Raw genomic sequence first — 13,725 nt, forward strand, 5'->3', positions numbered from 1 at the left:
TAGGAGGAACAACTGACAGAGACTTGTGCTGGTTGGATGTGAGGTATCAGAATGGAGGAGCCAGGAGGTCTCGCAAAAGATGGGTTAATGCTGGAGATATATTTATTGAACTTAAGCCTAGGGAGGAAGAGAAGGTGTGGGGGAGGTGAGGGACAGAGTAAGGTACAGGACAGATTTCCAGGCCGAATCTGGAGCCCAGGGGAGACTGAAGGCCTGAGATGCCTGGGGTGGATGAGGTCATGGAGAAGGTGTCCATTAGGGAGAAATGAGATGTGCCAGAGGCTGGAGGAGGAGGCACAGCCAGGAAGTAAAGGAAATCATTGTACTGAAGAAGGTATTGGAGAGCGGACGGTGGATGAAGCAGAGTGTTGGGGGGCGGCGAGGGGGGGCGTCCAGAGTGGGCAAGGGTCTGGGGGCTGATGGCTTCCACTTGTGCCCTTTGCACAGGCTTGATCACACTCAGCAGGCCAATTTCTGCCCCCACCCCACCCCACCCACAGATGGTGGCAGTCAAGAGACATGCTCTGGTGGACGGATGAACTTGGCCCACACTAAAGTCCCAGGGTCTCTCAGGATGTCACTCTCAGTGAGAGCAGAGAGAAGCTTGGAACCCCTTTCCTACCCTGCTCCCTGCCACCCCCACCCTCCTACAGCCGTTCACTTTCCTCCAGGGAAAGGTCAGAATGGTGCCTTTCCCCTGTCCCTCACCTGCATAGTCGTAACTCGGCCTTCTCAGAATACACCAGGCAGCCTCCGGGTCAGAGCTTGTCTGCTTTTATTGATTTGTATCACAAATACACTCCCAGGCAGGCCGCAACTCAGGAGAGGGACCCACATCTGACAGCCTATACTTCTGGCAACACTAAGCAAGATGATTGTGTGTGTGTGTGTGTGTTAGAGTCTGACTATCTGTGTCCTCTCCGTCCTCTGCAGTTCATCTCAGACCCACTCCCTCAGTCTTCTCCCTGGTCTCTCTTCATTGGGTTCCCTCTCCCAGGAATTCCTCTAAATCTCACCTCCATCCATCCAAGTCCTTCCCACCCTTCAAGGTTTGGCTCAAAAGCTGCCTCCTCTAAGAAATTTTTCACACCACTCCATCATCACCACCACTCTCTGGCCTTCATTCTCTACCACCTTCTGTCACTGGTTAGCCTTTCATTAGAAACACCAATGATTTATGCACTGAATCCTTGTCTTCCAGGGACTGGGAGCCCTGCTGCATGTCAGCACAGGACTGGATACACAGCTTTAGGTAGAAAAAGTTATTGGATGGTACATGCCTGCCCATGAGTGTGTATGTGTGTGTGTGTGTGTGTGTATGTGGTTAAGTGCATATTTATAGTCTGTTGACCCTGAGGGGTCTACAGTGTGCACTGAATGTGTACTGGCTTCATTTAGCCAAGTGACATTTATTAACTATAACTAGGATCCTGAGTGTTCTGGTTTATCACGTGGACTGTGTCTGTGGGTGTGAACCTTGTCAGTGTGCAGTGTACATTGTGCAGGTATTTGGGGCACCTCTATGATATATGGATTTTGTGTGTATGAGGACATGGGAACTATTGATATTGTGTATCCCATCTGTGCAAAAACACAATCTTAAGAAATAAAGATTTGAGCCCCATTAGTTACTTGAACCTGATTCCAAGCAAGTCATCAAACTCAGTAGGTCTCAGCTTTCATATTTATATTATAGGGAAGATGATACCTATGGTCCTAGAATTGTATACCTATCAGAATCTATCTTGTAGGATAGTGTGAGTGAGGATGAATGATGAGAAGTAACCGGTATGGAGGGCCCAGCACACTGACAAGTGGCAGGTGCCTGGTAACTGTAAATTCCATTTTCCTATGTGTGCGCATGTGCGTATATGAACAAGAATCCCGAGCCCCGGGAATGTCTAACCTGGGCTTCTAGATCCCTCTCCCCATACAGTTCCTACCCGAGCTTCCTCCCCAGAGTCTGGGATCTGAACAAATCTGGTCACAGTAGGTGGAAGACAGACATGTCCCTTTCTGGGAGCACAACTAGGTCTCAAAGCGGCTTCGGAGCAACTTGAACTTGGACTTGTTGTACTTAGTGATGAGGTCCAGTTTGCTATGGCCCAGGGTCCGCCGTTTCTCATCCTCAGACAGGCCATTGCTGTTACCATTGCGCTGGCCACCTGCAGGGCCCCCGGAGAGGCTGGGCTCAGGTTCCTGCCTGGCCCCCTGCAACTGATGATACTTGGTGATGAGGTCCAGCTGGCTGTGGCCCAGTGTCCGCCGCTTCTCCTCCCCCAAGTCCACTCCAGCCTTTCGAGCAGGGCTCGGCCTAGGAAGTTCACTGGGCCCAGGCCCCTCACCCCGGAATGGACCAAACTTTGTGATGAGGTCCAGCTGGCTGTGGCCCAGGGTCTGCCGTCGTTCATCTGGACCCTGCTTGCCAGCCCTGGCCGGAGAGTTGGCTTCAGGGGGCACTCTGGAGCCCCCAGCCTGGGGGGACTGCACCAGGAGGTCCAGTTGGCCATGGCTGTGGTTTGCGGACAGCCTCTTGTCCTCTGGGGTCCACCTGCCAACCTTGGGTGAGCCTGACTCAGGGGCTCCCCTGGCACCCTGGGCCTGGGGCAGGAAATCCAGTTGGTTGTATCTCTGATTTGGGGCCAACCTCCTGTCCTCTGGTGCCTGCTCACCAGGCCAAAGAGAGCCTGAGTTGCGGGCCACCCCCAAATCAGGGCCTCCTGCTTCTCGTGCTCTGGGGAAGGGAACAAGGAGATCCAGGTGGCCATGGCTCTGACTCAGAGATGCCTTGTTCTCCTCCAGTGTCTCCAGGGCTGTGCTGGGTACCCAGCGGCCCCGTGAGGGCCTAGGCTCCTGGCTTCCTGCGACCCCATTCTCTGGGAACTGGGGCAGAGCTGAGACACTCCAGGGAAACGGGAGGAGAGGGCGGGAGCAAGCAAGCAGGGGTGACCCCCCTGCCAGGGTCACGGGGCTGGTGCTATTGTGGTTGAGGGCAGGGGAAGACTGGCACCAGGGGGATGCCCCCAGCTTGCTCAGGTTGGCCCTGTAGGGCCCTAGCAGCGGGCCATGGTTAGGGTCTGACAGCTGGCGTTGCAGGGAGGGCTGGCCATCGGCCTCACAGCGGGTAGGGCCGGGGGATGAGGACCCCACACCCACGTCAGTGTGGTCACCGCCTCCTGGCAGAGCGAGGTACGAGTGGCCCATGCGAGGTGAGCGTTTGATGCTGCTGAGGCTGGTGCTGGAGGGTGATGAGGATGTGGTGCTGGGGACTCCTGGCCCAAAAGCCAAGGCCACTGGGGGAGGGCGCGGTGCCCTGGGGGTCGGGGGATCTTCACCTCCACAGAATCCCTCCACAGGCCGGGACTCAGCATAAAGACAGCGAAACTCCCGGTCAAAGTCTTCCACAATGCGGCCCCTCAGCTGCAGCACCATGCTCGTGTGGGCCTGGCTGCAAAGCCAGGTGAAGCTGGGGGCAGAGAGACAGGGTCAGGAGGCAAAGTGCAGGCCCTCGGGACCAGGCAGGAGTCACAACCAGGGGAGGAAGACCAAACCACCACCACCACTACCAGCACCGCGAGGGCCCAAGTGAAGGGCAGAGCTCTGACTCTAGAGTCTGCTGCTCGGCTTAGTGGACTTGGACACACGGCTTCCCGTCACGGCCTTAACTTCCCCATCTGTAAAATGGACCAAGGTCTAGGTTCCCTGAAGTCCCTCCAGTTCCAAGGTGCAAGAGTTATTGGTTGACTAGAAAGTTCATTCAGGTTTTTCCATAGGATGGTACAGGAAAGCCTGAATGAAACTTTTTGGCCAACACCAATATTTTCTAGGCTTCCCTGGTGGCTCAGCAGTAAAGAATCCGCCTGCCAAGACAGGAGATGCGGGTTCAATCCCTGGGTCAGGAAGATTCCCCCAGAGAAGGAAATGGCAACCCACTCCAGTATTCTTGCCTGGAGAAGCCTGTGGACAGAGCAGCCTGGAGGGTACAGTCCATGGGGTCACAAAGAGTCGGATACAACTTAGCAACTAAACAACAACAACAACATTTCCTGTGCTGGAGCATTAAAGTAATCCTTCCACAGAGTGAGTTTCTCCAGGGCCCAGCCCGGGGCTCTCTTGCTCCCCACACTGGCCACTGGGCCCTGCACCATGCCTGACATTAGGCGGCTGCTAAGGCGTGCTGCGATTAATGGGGTCGCAAAGAGTCGGACATGACTGAGCGACTGAACTGAAGTCCATGTTGGAAAGGACGGATGAATGAAGGGCAATTCAAAGCTGCCAGCTCCCAGGCAGCCTCACCAGCCCATGGCCCAGCCCCAGGTGCACCCCCACATCCCGCTCACTCACCTGTAGCTGCCCGCCACCACCTGCTCACAGTCAATGATGACAAACTTCTCTAGGGCCTGCCCCGTGAAGCGGCGCCCTGCCTTGCTGCAGTATGTGTCCCCGCATGTGCTCCGTACACGCATGTTCTGAGCCAAGGAGGGAAGGGGGTTGGGGGTGACCTTGAGAGATCGGGGCTCAAGCCATGTCCAAATCCCACGGAATCTCTGACCGGAAAGAGCTAAGAGAAGCCAGCCCCCCTCCCATTGGCTCCCAGCGCTCATGGACAAGCCCACCCCAGGCCCCGGCTCCTGCCCCATCCCTTGCTGACCGGCAGGTGCCCTCCGTTGAGGCCCATCTTGTAGCACATCTCCAGGAAGTGCCTCAGGTGCTGCTGGGCCAGGAGCAGGTAGACGGGGACACCGCGCCGGCCGGAGGCCTCCATGAGGTCACACAGAAGCTCCATGTCCGTGAATATGTCCATCACGACAGCCACTACCTGTGGAGGCAAGGAGAACTCAGCCCCGCCCGGGGGCAGCGGCCAGATCCCAGGAAACAGGCACTGGACTGCAAAGCAGGAGGCCAGAGCCTGTGAGACCATCTGAACTGGGAGGGCTCTTAGTGGTGACCCAGCCTGGGGGGGTTTGACTTAGAAAGAGGGAGGTTTCACTGTCTTGAAGCCCAGAAGGCTGTTTGAAAGGTTTTGTTTTTTTTTTGTTTTAACTGATTTTTATTGCATGTTTGAAAGTTTTTGTGTGCATTTACCTAAGGACACTTTGTTTATCTGTTGTCAGATTCTCAAAGAGGTCCGTGGATCAGCTGCACTAGTCTGAAGGTCTCCTCTACATAAGTGAGGACTGATGCCCAGAGAGGGGAAGAGTCAGAAGCAGAACCCAGCCCTCAGTTCCCAGGCCAGCACCTCACACTAACCCCCCACTAGCTCCAGCTGTCACTCTGTGACTCTGAGGCTTCCTTGTCATGGACCAGAGCTGCGGGCAGTGACCAGGGTCTTCGGGGCCCTTTGCCAGACCCATCTGTTCCTCTGGGAAGCTGCAGAGGTTGCTGTGACCTTTACCACCCACACCAACTGGGACCAAGTTTTATGCTCATTGTCTGCTGTGAGAACCTCCCCTCCCAGTTCTCCAGGTTGAGAGGCAGCAGGTGCAGAGCAAAGCACTCCAGTTCTGGAGCCAGACAGAACTGGGTTCAAACCTGCAGTCTGCTACTTCCTAGTGACACAGCCTTGGGTGAGTTCCTTCACCTCTGGGTGCCTCGACTTCCTCACCTGTTAAATGGAGGTAAAGATAGCTACCTCTCTGAGTTATGGAGAATCAAACGTGAAAAGCCTCAACATGCAACTGAAGCTCAATAAATGACCCTTTCCTGCTGCTTCCTTAACAAACAAGGACCTTGGGCCACAGGGAGAGGAAGCACTTCCTAAGGTCACCGAGAGTCAGTGACAGCCCAGAGTGGAAGCCTGGCTCCTGGCCCAGAGGAGGAGGGTCTAGATGAGAGGAACCAAAGCATTGAGGGATGCCCTGGTCCATGGCACAGGTCTGGCCAGGAATGATGATGGGGGGTGGTGGGGAGGACAAGCAAGAAAGATCAAAGGGGCAGAAGTGATGACAGCAGCCGCTCACTAATAACCCCATTCCTGCTGCCAATTAGGCCCTGCCCTCCCCTGCCTGGGGCATAGGGAGACTTGTCAGGGAGGCTCTGGAGGTCCCGGTAGGTCCCAGCATCCTGGCCCCTAACATCTGCAGTGGGTTCCCTGCAGGCTGCTCCCCTAGCCAGGGCACTGGGGCTAACCTGCCTTGAACCCTGCCTGGGGTCATCTGATTCATCCCCCTGCCTCCTGAGTCAGTGGTCTGGGCTCCAGGAGTGAGGCTGTGCTAGTCTGTGGCTACAGCACCCCTATCTGCCCTCCCCCGTTTCCCTTTCTCCTGAGCCCCTGCTCCCCATCCCTGAACCCAGCAGCCGCCTCTCCTCCTTCCTTTGGGTGCAGAGCTAAAAGCCCAGCCCTCAAGACCAAGTGGAGGCCCAGGCTCCAGTGCCCCTTCCCCTGATTCAGGCCAGGGGAGACACGGTACACAAGGGGCAAGGCGTGGTTGGGGCCATACGTCAGGGCTGTGCCTCGGTCTTGGGGCCTGAGTCTAGACCTCTTTTGTCTACCTGAGCCCTGGCTCCATTTCACCAATGGACTGGACCTCCCTGAGTAAGTACCATCCCCTCCTTGGCCTCAGTTTCCTCCTCTGTAAGTCAAGGGGGTGGCTCAGATGCTCACCGAGGTTGGGGCTCTTTGTCTTAGGATCATAGATCTTTCTGAGAATCTGATGGAAGCCATGGACCTTCTTCCCCAGAAGAGAGGACTCCTCTCTGCAATGAGCACCCTTTGCACCTGTCTTCTGGGTGTCTGTGGTATCTCTGAGGCCCATCCCCTGTTCTAAGCTTATCCATAGCGTCCCCGAGTGCCAAGGGGTTGTGCTGTGCTGTGCTTCATCGTTCAGTCGTGTCTGACTCTTTTTCGACCCCAAGGACTGTACCCCATCAGGCTCCTCTGCCCATGGAATTTCCCAGGCAAGAATATTGCAGTGGGTTGCCTTTCCCTCCTCCAGGGGACCCTCCCAACCCAGGGATTGAACCCAGGTCTCCTGCATTGCAGGCAGATTCTTTACCATCTGAGCCACCAGGGAAGCCCTCCAAGGGATTACCAAGGTAAATAAAACCTCTAGGAGCTTGTGATCTGTTCGGCACAGAGGTTCTTGTCCCAGTGCTGCCCCAAGCTGCTGGGTGGCCTTGCGTGCTGGTCCCTTTCCGTCCCTGGGCCTCAGTTTGCACATCTGTGAAATGGGTGTCTGAAGAGATGGGGCTCTTACCGTGCGGGCCTGGCTGAAGAGGAAACGCAGAAGGTCTTTGATGCTCTTGGCTTTGTCCCGCTGGAAGTGGACCACAGCCTGCGTAGGGCTGAAGCCCGTGGCATGTGGCACCTCGGGCCAACCCAAGTCCAGGTCCGGAGGGTCTATGTCAGAGGCCAGGGGGAAGTAAGTGCCCGAGGTGACTTCGGAGTGCAGGCTGAGGCGGTCAGGCCCCAAGGCCTCGGGTCCCTGGGCCTCGCCGAGCTCCGGGCCCCCGCGCGCATGGCTGGTCATGTAGTCCATGTCCAGGGCACTCAGGAAGGGCAGCTCCCGCTCCTCGGCGATGACCCGCAGGTAGGCATCCTCGCCCCGCTCCAGGAGGGCGTCGGCGGCCAGCCGGGCTGCCTCGCTGTGCTGCAGCACTAGCGGGGCGCTCTCCCGCCACCAAGGTCGCTTCAGCTCTTCCACCCGGGTCCTCAGCGGCCCCGCCATGCCCTGGGCCTCCGAACACGCCCACCCGCCAGCTCCTCTCACCCTCCAGCGGGCTCCATGGCCTGCACCCTGGGCTGGGCACGGCAGGAAGAAGATCCCAGCGGGCCTGCCTGCCGCCCCGCCTGCCCTGTGTGGCAGGGCCCCGGGTCTGTTGTCACCCTATGTCAGAGCCATGCTCCACCCCTTTGCCCCCGGCCTCAGGAACCTGTCGGGTCAGCCTCACCTGTCTGCCTGCTGTTGGGACTCGCCCGCCCAGAGAAAGGCAGGCCCTCAGCACACTCTCCTTCCCCATCCCCCTCAGCCCCACCCCAGCATCACCTGCTCCTTCCCCTCCAGACTCCTAGCAGTTTCCTCCAAACCCTGACCTTCCAGAGTCCCGGTAAAAAATGCTGTTCCACTCCGGAAAAATTCTGTTCAGATGGCTGTTTCCAACAAGCTCAACTCTGGGAAAGCTCTTGACCTGGTGGGGCCAGACCCTAACTCTAACCCTAACCCTCCTCAGGGGCTGGATATTAAACGATTATGGGCTTCTCTGGTGGCTCAGTGAATAAGAATCTGCCTGCCCATGCAGGGGATATGGGTTCGATCCCTGGTCCAGAAGATTCCACATGCCGTGGAGCAACTAAGCCCGTGAGCCATTAACTACTGAGCCTCCGCTTTAGAGCCCACAAGCAGTAACTACCGAGCCTGTGGGTTGCACCTACTGAAGCCCATGTGCTTAGAGGCATTGCTCCACAGCAGGAGCACAATGAGAAGCCGGAGCACAGCAATTAGAGTAGCCCCTGCTCGCCACAACTCGAGAAAGCCCATGCAAAGCAACGAAGACCCAGCACAGCCAAAAAGAAATAAAACTGAAAAAGTTTAATCGTTATGAGAACATCGTTTGAGAGGATCAGGGCGCACGTTGCATGGCTCGGAGGCAAGCAGGTCTGGAGGCAAGTTTCTGCTTTCTGCCACCATCAAGGGCCAAAGTCCCAGAGCCCTCAGGAGCAGGGTGAGAGGCCTTGTGCTGCAGAAAAGGAGTCAGCAGCAGGCAGCTCACTGGGGGGGCAGGTTGGGCAGGAGTGGTCGCAGCGGTGCCCAGTGCCAGCCCGAGGCACCGCCTTTCTGTGGACGGACGAGGTCCAGTGAGGATGGCCAGGGCGGCAGGAGACCTCAGGCCGTGTCTCGTGACCCTGCTCAGTGCTGGCTGCACTTGCTTCAGCGGTCTGTGGCCATGCCCAGACCGGCCGCAGGCTCCTCTGTGTCCATGGGACACAGGTTTGATCCTTCGTTGCAGGACTAAGATCCCGTGTGCCATGCTGTGCGGCCAAAAAAATAAAAGGAGGTCCTCTTCTGGAGGTGGGGAGGCTGAATGACGGGTGGGGGGGTGAGTAAGCAGAGCCAGACCGTGGGAGGGTAATAAGCTGTCGGGGTAGCCAGGGTAGCAGGGCCTTCATTAGGGCCTTATCTCCAGATCTGTTGAGGGGGGCGCAGGGGCCTTATCTGGGTCCGAGAAGCACTATTGGGAGGGGAGCAGGCACATTTCGGTGCTGTTGAGTTTCTGTGGTTTATCCCTCGGTGTGTACGTATCTACCTGATGATACGTATTTTTGGCTCTTTTTTAAAATTATTTTTAATTAATGTAAAGTTTACCATCTTAAATTTTTTTTTAATTTACTTTTTAAAATTTATTTGACTGCACCAGGGTCTTAGTTGTGGCATGTGGGATCTAGTTCCCTGACCAGGGATCAAACCCAGGGCCTCTGCATTGGGAGCCGGAGTCTTAGCCACTGAACTCCCAGAGAAGTCCCTCATCTTAACTGTTTTTAAGTATGTAGTTCAGTGGTTCCCCCACACTGGTATGCACCTCTCACCACCATCCATTGCCAGAACTTTTTCCATCTTCCACAACTGAAACTCTGTCCCTATAACAGCCTTAGTACCTTCCTCTCTCTCTCTCCCAGCCCCCGACAGCCATCACTCTACTTTCTTTTTTTCTCGTTTTTAATTTTTTTGGCTGCACCAGGTCTTAGCTGTGGCATGTGGGATCTAGTTCCCTGACCAGGGGTCGAACCCAGGCCCCATGTATTGGGAATGCAGCATCTTAGCCACTGGACCAGCAGGGAAGTTCCCCTACCACTCTGCTTTCTAACTCTATGAATTTGACTACTCTAGGTATCTCATGTAAGTGGAATCATACAGTCTTTGTCTTTTTATGACTGGCATATTTCACCTAGCATAACATCCTCAAGGTTCACTGATGTTCGACCATGTGTGACAGAACTTCCTTCTTTTTAAAGGCTGAATAATATTCCATTGTGTGTACATACCACATTGTTTATCCACTCACCCACTGATAGACACTTAAATTGTTTCCACCTTTTGGCTACTGTGAATGCTGCTGCTTGAACATGGGTGTAAAAATTTGGCTCTATATTTTTTTATATATATTTCCCTCCATGCCCACATTTGTATTAGATTCCATTTCTGTAAGTAAAAAACCCACCGAATATTGGCAATTTCACATTTCATATGGCTCAACATATACAGACATGCCTCAGAGATATCATGAGTTCAGACCATTTATTACAGACCACTGTAATGAAGCAAATATCTCAATAAAGTGAATCACACAAATTTTTTGGCTTCCTAGTTCATACAGAAGTTATGTTTATACTGCATTGTAGTCTACTGTGTGCAACAGCAGTATGTCTAAAAAAATACATAATTTTAAAATACTTTATTGCTGGGACTTCCCTGGTGGTCCAGTGGTTAAGACTCAGGGATCCCACTGCAGGGGGTGAAATTTCCATCCCTGGTTGGGGAACTAAGATCCCACTTGCTGCATGACAGGGACACAAAAAATGTTTAAAAATATACTTTATTGCTAAAAAATGCTAACCCTCATCTGAGAACTCCGGGTTGCTACAAAGATTCAGTTGGTAAAAAATGCAATACCTGTAAAGCACAATAAAGCGAAGTGCAATAATGAGGTGTGCCTGTACCCTGTACCTGTGCACGTACACACATTACCTGCTATCTATCTGTGATGTTTGTGCGTCTGCTTGGCTGCCTTAGCTGCACATCAGTGTGTTTACCTACATGCACATCTTGTGTGTGCTCTCATGTGTGGGTGGGGGTGCACTTCTGGGTGTATGAGCATCCGGCAGCGGGGGTGCTCTTTGACCCTAACATTAGACCATGGGCCTAAGTGTCTGCACAAGGGAACTCAGCTGAGAAGGACCAGGATAGGAAGACTGAGCTGAAAAGGGCTCCAAGGGATCCCTGATACCCTGATAATATTGGACTGCCCAAAATGTTCATTTGAGTTTTTCCATTACATCTTATGGAAAACCCCTAATGAACTTATTGGCCAAGCCAATAAAAGCATGTAAATCAAACCAGATTCCCCAGGGCTGCAGAATAACTCACCTTCTCGATGGGCTGAGTGGGTAAAGGGCAGTGGGAGGGTAGACAGGTAGGTCCTAGCCTTGGGGCTGAGCCTGGGGTGGGGACCCAGGGTGACGAGAGCCATGTGGATAGCTAAGCCCAGACCTGGCCGCAGTGTGTCGGGAACAGGCTCCTTAATAACTATTATTAAGAAGAAGAAAAAGATCTTCCTGTCCAGGAGGTGTTCAGGCATCATTCTACCATTCTGGGGGCTATTTAGCCTTATCTGTTCTCACAAGCTGAGTGGCGCCTGAGCAGGTGAATGTCGTTTGGATGGTAGGAGCAGAGGCTGGGCTGCAGCCCTTCAGTTGCAAACAGATCTGATGCCAACATGGCCACACACCTTTACTGGGGCACCTCTGGGTCAGAGAAGACAAGATTCCTGGAAGGAGCAGCCAGGGCTGGGAGGGGAGCCAGAGTATGCCCAAATCTCTTTTAAAAAAATAATTAACTAATTAGGATGTGTTGGGTCTTAGCTGCATCGTGTGGACTCTGTTGCAGCACACGGCTTCTCTAGTTGCAGCACGCGGAGGCTCTAGCTGAGGTGCGTGGACTCAGTAGTTGCAGGGCGAGGGCTTAGTTGCTCTATCATTTGGGATCTTAGTTTCCCCACCAGGGATCAAACACATGTCCCCTGTATTGGAAGGCAGATTCTTTACTATTGGACCACCAGGGAAGTCCCCCAAATCTCTTGAATCAAGGCAAAGCTAAGAGCTAGACACAGGGACAAGTTGTGAGGATTCCCAGAGACTGGCTCGTGCTGGGAATTAGAGGAGAAAGATTTCAAGATGTGTGGAGTGGTGGGCTGAGTGTGCCAGGCTGGAGGACTAGAGGGGCAGGGACAGGTTTGTTGAAGGAACTGGGTGCAGTGGGGGGTGGGGGGATGCAGGGCAGAGTGGCCCAAAGCACCAGAGTCCCAGAAACAAGCCAGATGCTGTGGTTTAGCTGCTCTGAAGCACCACGAAGGTCTCCGGAGGCCACACCGGCTCTGGCACTTAATGGGTGAGCTGAGCACTGAGTCACGGTGGCTTATCTGTAGGATGAAGCCAATACCGTCTCTTTCACCAGGTTGTCGAGAGGAATAAGTGGACTCCCTGTGTCAGGGGCCTGACTGGGAGGAGGATGAGGGGCTCGGGACATGGTGGTTTAGAGTCTTTGCAGCCGTGAAGGGGCAGGGGCTCTGGGAAGGCCTGACAACAAACGAAGCAACATCAGAGGAGCTCCTCCTGGTGAGCCCCTCCAGGCCACAGGCCAGTCCTGAAGGTGAATGTGACCCTGGGCCGTGTCAGTGGACTGTGGTTCTGAGACTTGGCCTCTTATCCCAGCTCACGGGAGGCAAGGTCCTCTCTCCACTGCGCATACGCGGATGCATGCCAGGCAAGCACCATCACAAGGATAAGGATTCTGGCATTCTGTTTTGGAAAGGTGGTCTAGAGTGTGGATGCTGTGATGACGGGGTCTCAGCCTTTCTCCCTCATCCTTCCCTCCACCCCCTCTACCAATCCATCCACGTATCCCATCCCAGTCCCCATTCATGTTTCCTTCAGGAAATGTTTCCCACTCCCATCTCCTGGAGGCGAAGTGTGAGAGGACCACTCCTGAGTCCTCAGCGGCTCCACCCTCCACAGAGAAGGGGAATGATTTGTTCACTTGGTGGCTGAGGGAAGGAGCTGGGCTCAGATATTTCTGGGTATCTCTGTCTCTCACGGTAAAATTCCAGAGAAGGTTCTGTCCTGGGGGGCAGGGGGTGTGCATGTTTAGTTTTGGGAAGATATTAGAAAGTCCATTTGGCCAGAGAGCAAAAGCTATGTTCTCCAGTCAGCTTTATCAGAAGTACCGGTGGGGGTCTCCCTGGTGGCTCAGTGGTAAACACACCTGCCAAGGCAGGAGGCGTAGATTCGATCCCTGATGGAGGAAGATCCCACATGTCGCAGAGGAACTAAGCCCACGCGCCACAACTATCGAGCCTGTGCTCGGCAGCCCGTGCTCTGCAAGGAGAGAAGGCACCGCAAGGAGAAGCCCACACACCTCCACAAAGAGCAGCCCCCACTCGCCGCAGCTAGAGAAAAGCCTGCGCGGCAACGAAGACCCAGCACAGCCCAAAATAAAGAAATACAGAAAAAGAAATACTGCTAAAGGCACCGTTTTGTCTTTGAATGAAAGACAAATCATTCCCCTTCTCTGCGGAGGGTGGAGCCAGTGAGGATTCCGCAGTGGTCCTCTCACACTTCGCCTCCAGGAGAGGGGATTTGGGAATTCTCTCCCTTGAAGGAAACATGAATGAGGACAGGTGGGATGGGATATGTGGACAGATGGGTAGAGGGGGTGGAAGAAGGGACGTGCGGAAAGGCTGAGACCCCATCATCACAACATCCACAGTCTAGACCCAGACACAACCACCTTTCCAAAACAGAATGCCTCCAAAGAGGCACCTCCACCTGTCTCTTATTTCTCAAAAAAGAAATATTATCTATTGCTCTCTTAAGTCTTCAACTTTTTTTTTTTGTCCAACCCCACATCTTGTGGGATCTTAGTTCTTAGATCAGAGATTCAAAGCAGAGCCCTAACCACTGGACGGCCGGGGATTCCCTGCCACCTTGCCCCAACATCATTGGTCCAGCCACCT

At 54.2% G+C, this 13,725-nt stretch overlaps 1 protein-coding gene across 1 annotated transcript; it reads right to left on the bottom strand.

Annotated features, from left to right (window-relative positions):
* Positions 1–758: 758 nt before the first annotated feature.
* On the bottom strand, positions 759–12,239 carry FAM83C (family with sequence similarity 83 member C). Its single transcript, XM_042230031.1, has 6 exons — positions 12,153–12,239; positions 11,082–11,093; positions 7,197–7,826; positions 4,652–4,819; positions 4,345–4,469; positions 759–3,466 (listed from the first exon to the last, which is right to left on the bottom strand). The coding sequence occupies exons 1-6, from the start codon at positions 12,237–12,239 to the stop codon at positions 2,029–2,031; spliced, it is 2,460 nt and encodes an 819-aa protein (XP_042085965.1). The 3' UTR covers positions 759–2,028.
* Between the last annotated feature and the right edge of the window lie 1,486 nt (positions 12,240–13,725).

Source organism: Ovis aries, chromosome 13 (genome assembly GCF_016772045.2).
Source record: "Ovis aries strain OAR_USU_Benz2616 breed Rambouillet chromosome 13, ARS-UI_Ramb_v3.0, whole genome shotgun sequence".
In the NCBI taxonomy this organism is placed as follows: Eukaryota; Metazoa; Chordata; class Mammalia; order Artiodactyla; family Bovidae; genus Ovis; species Ovis aries.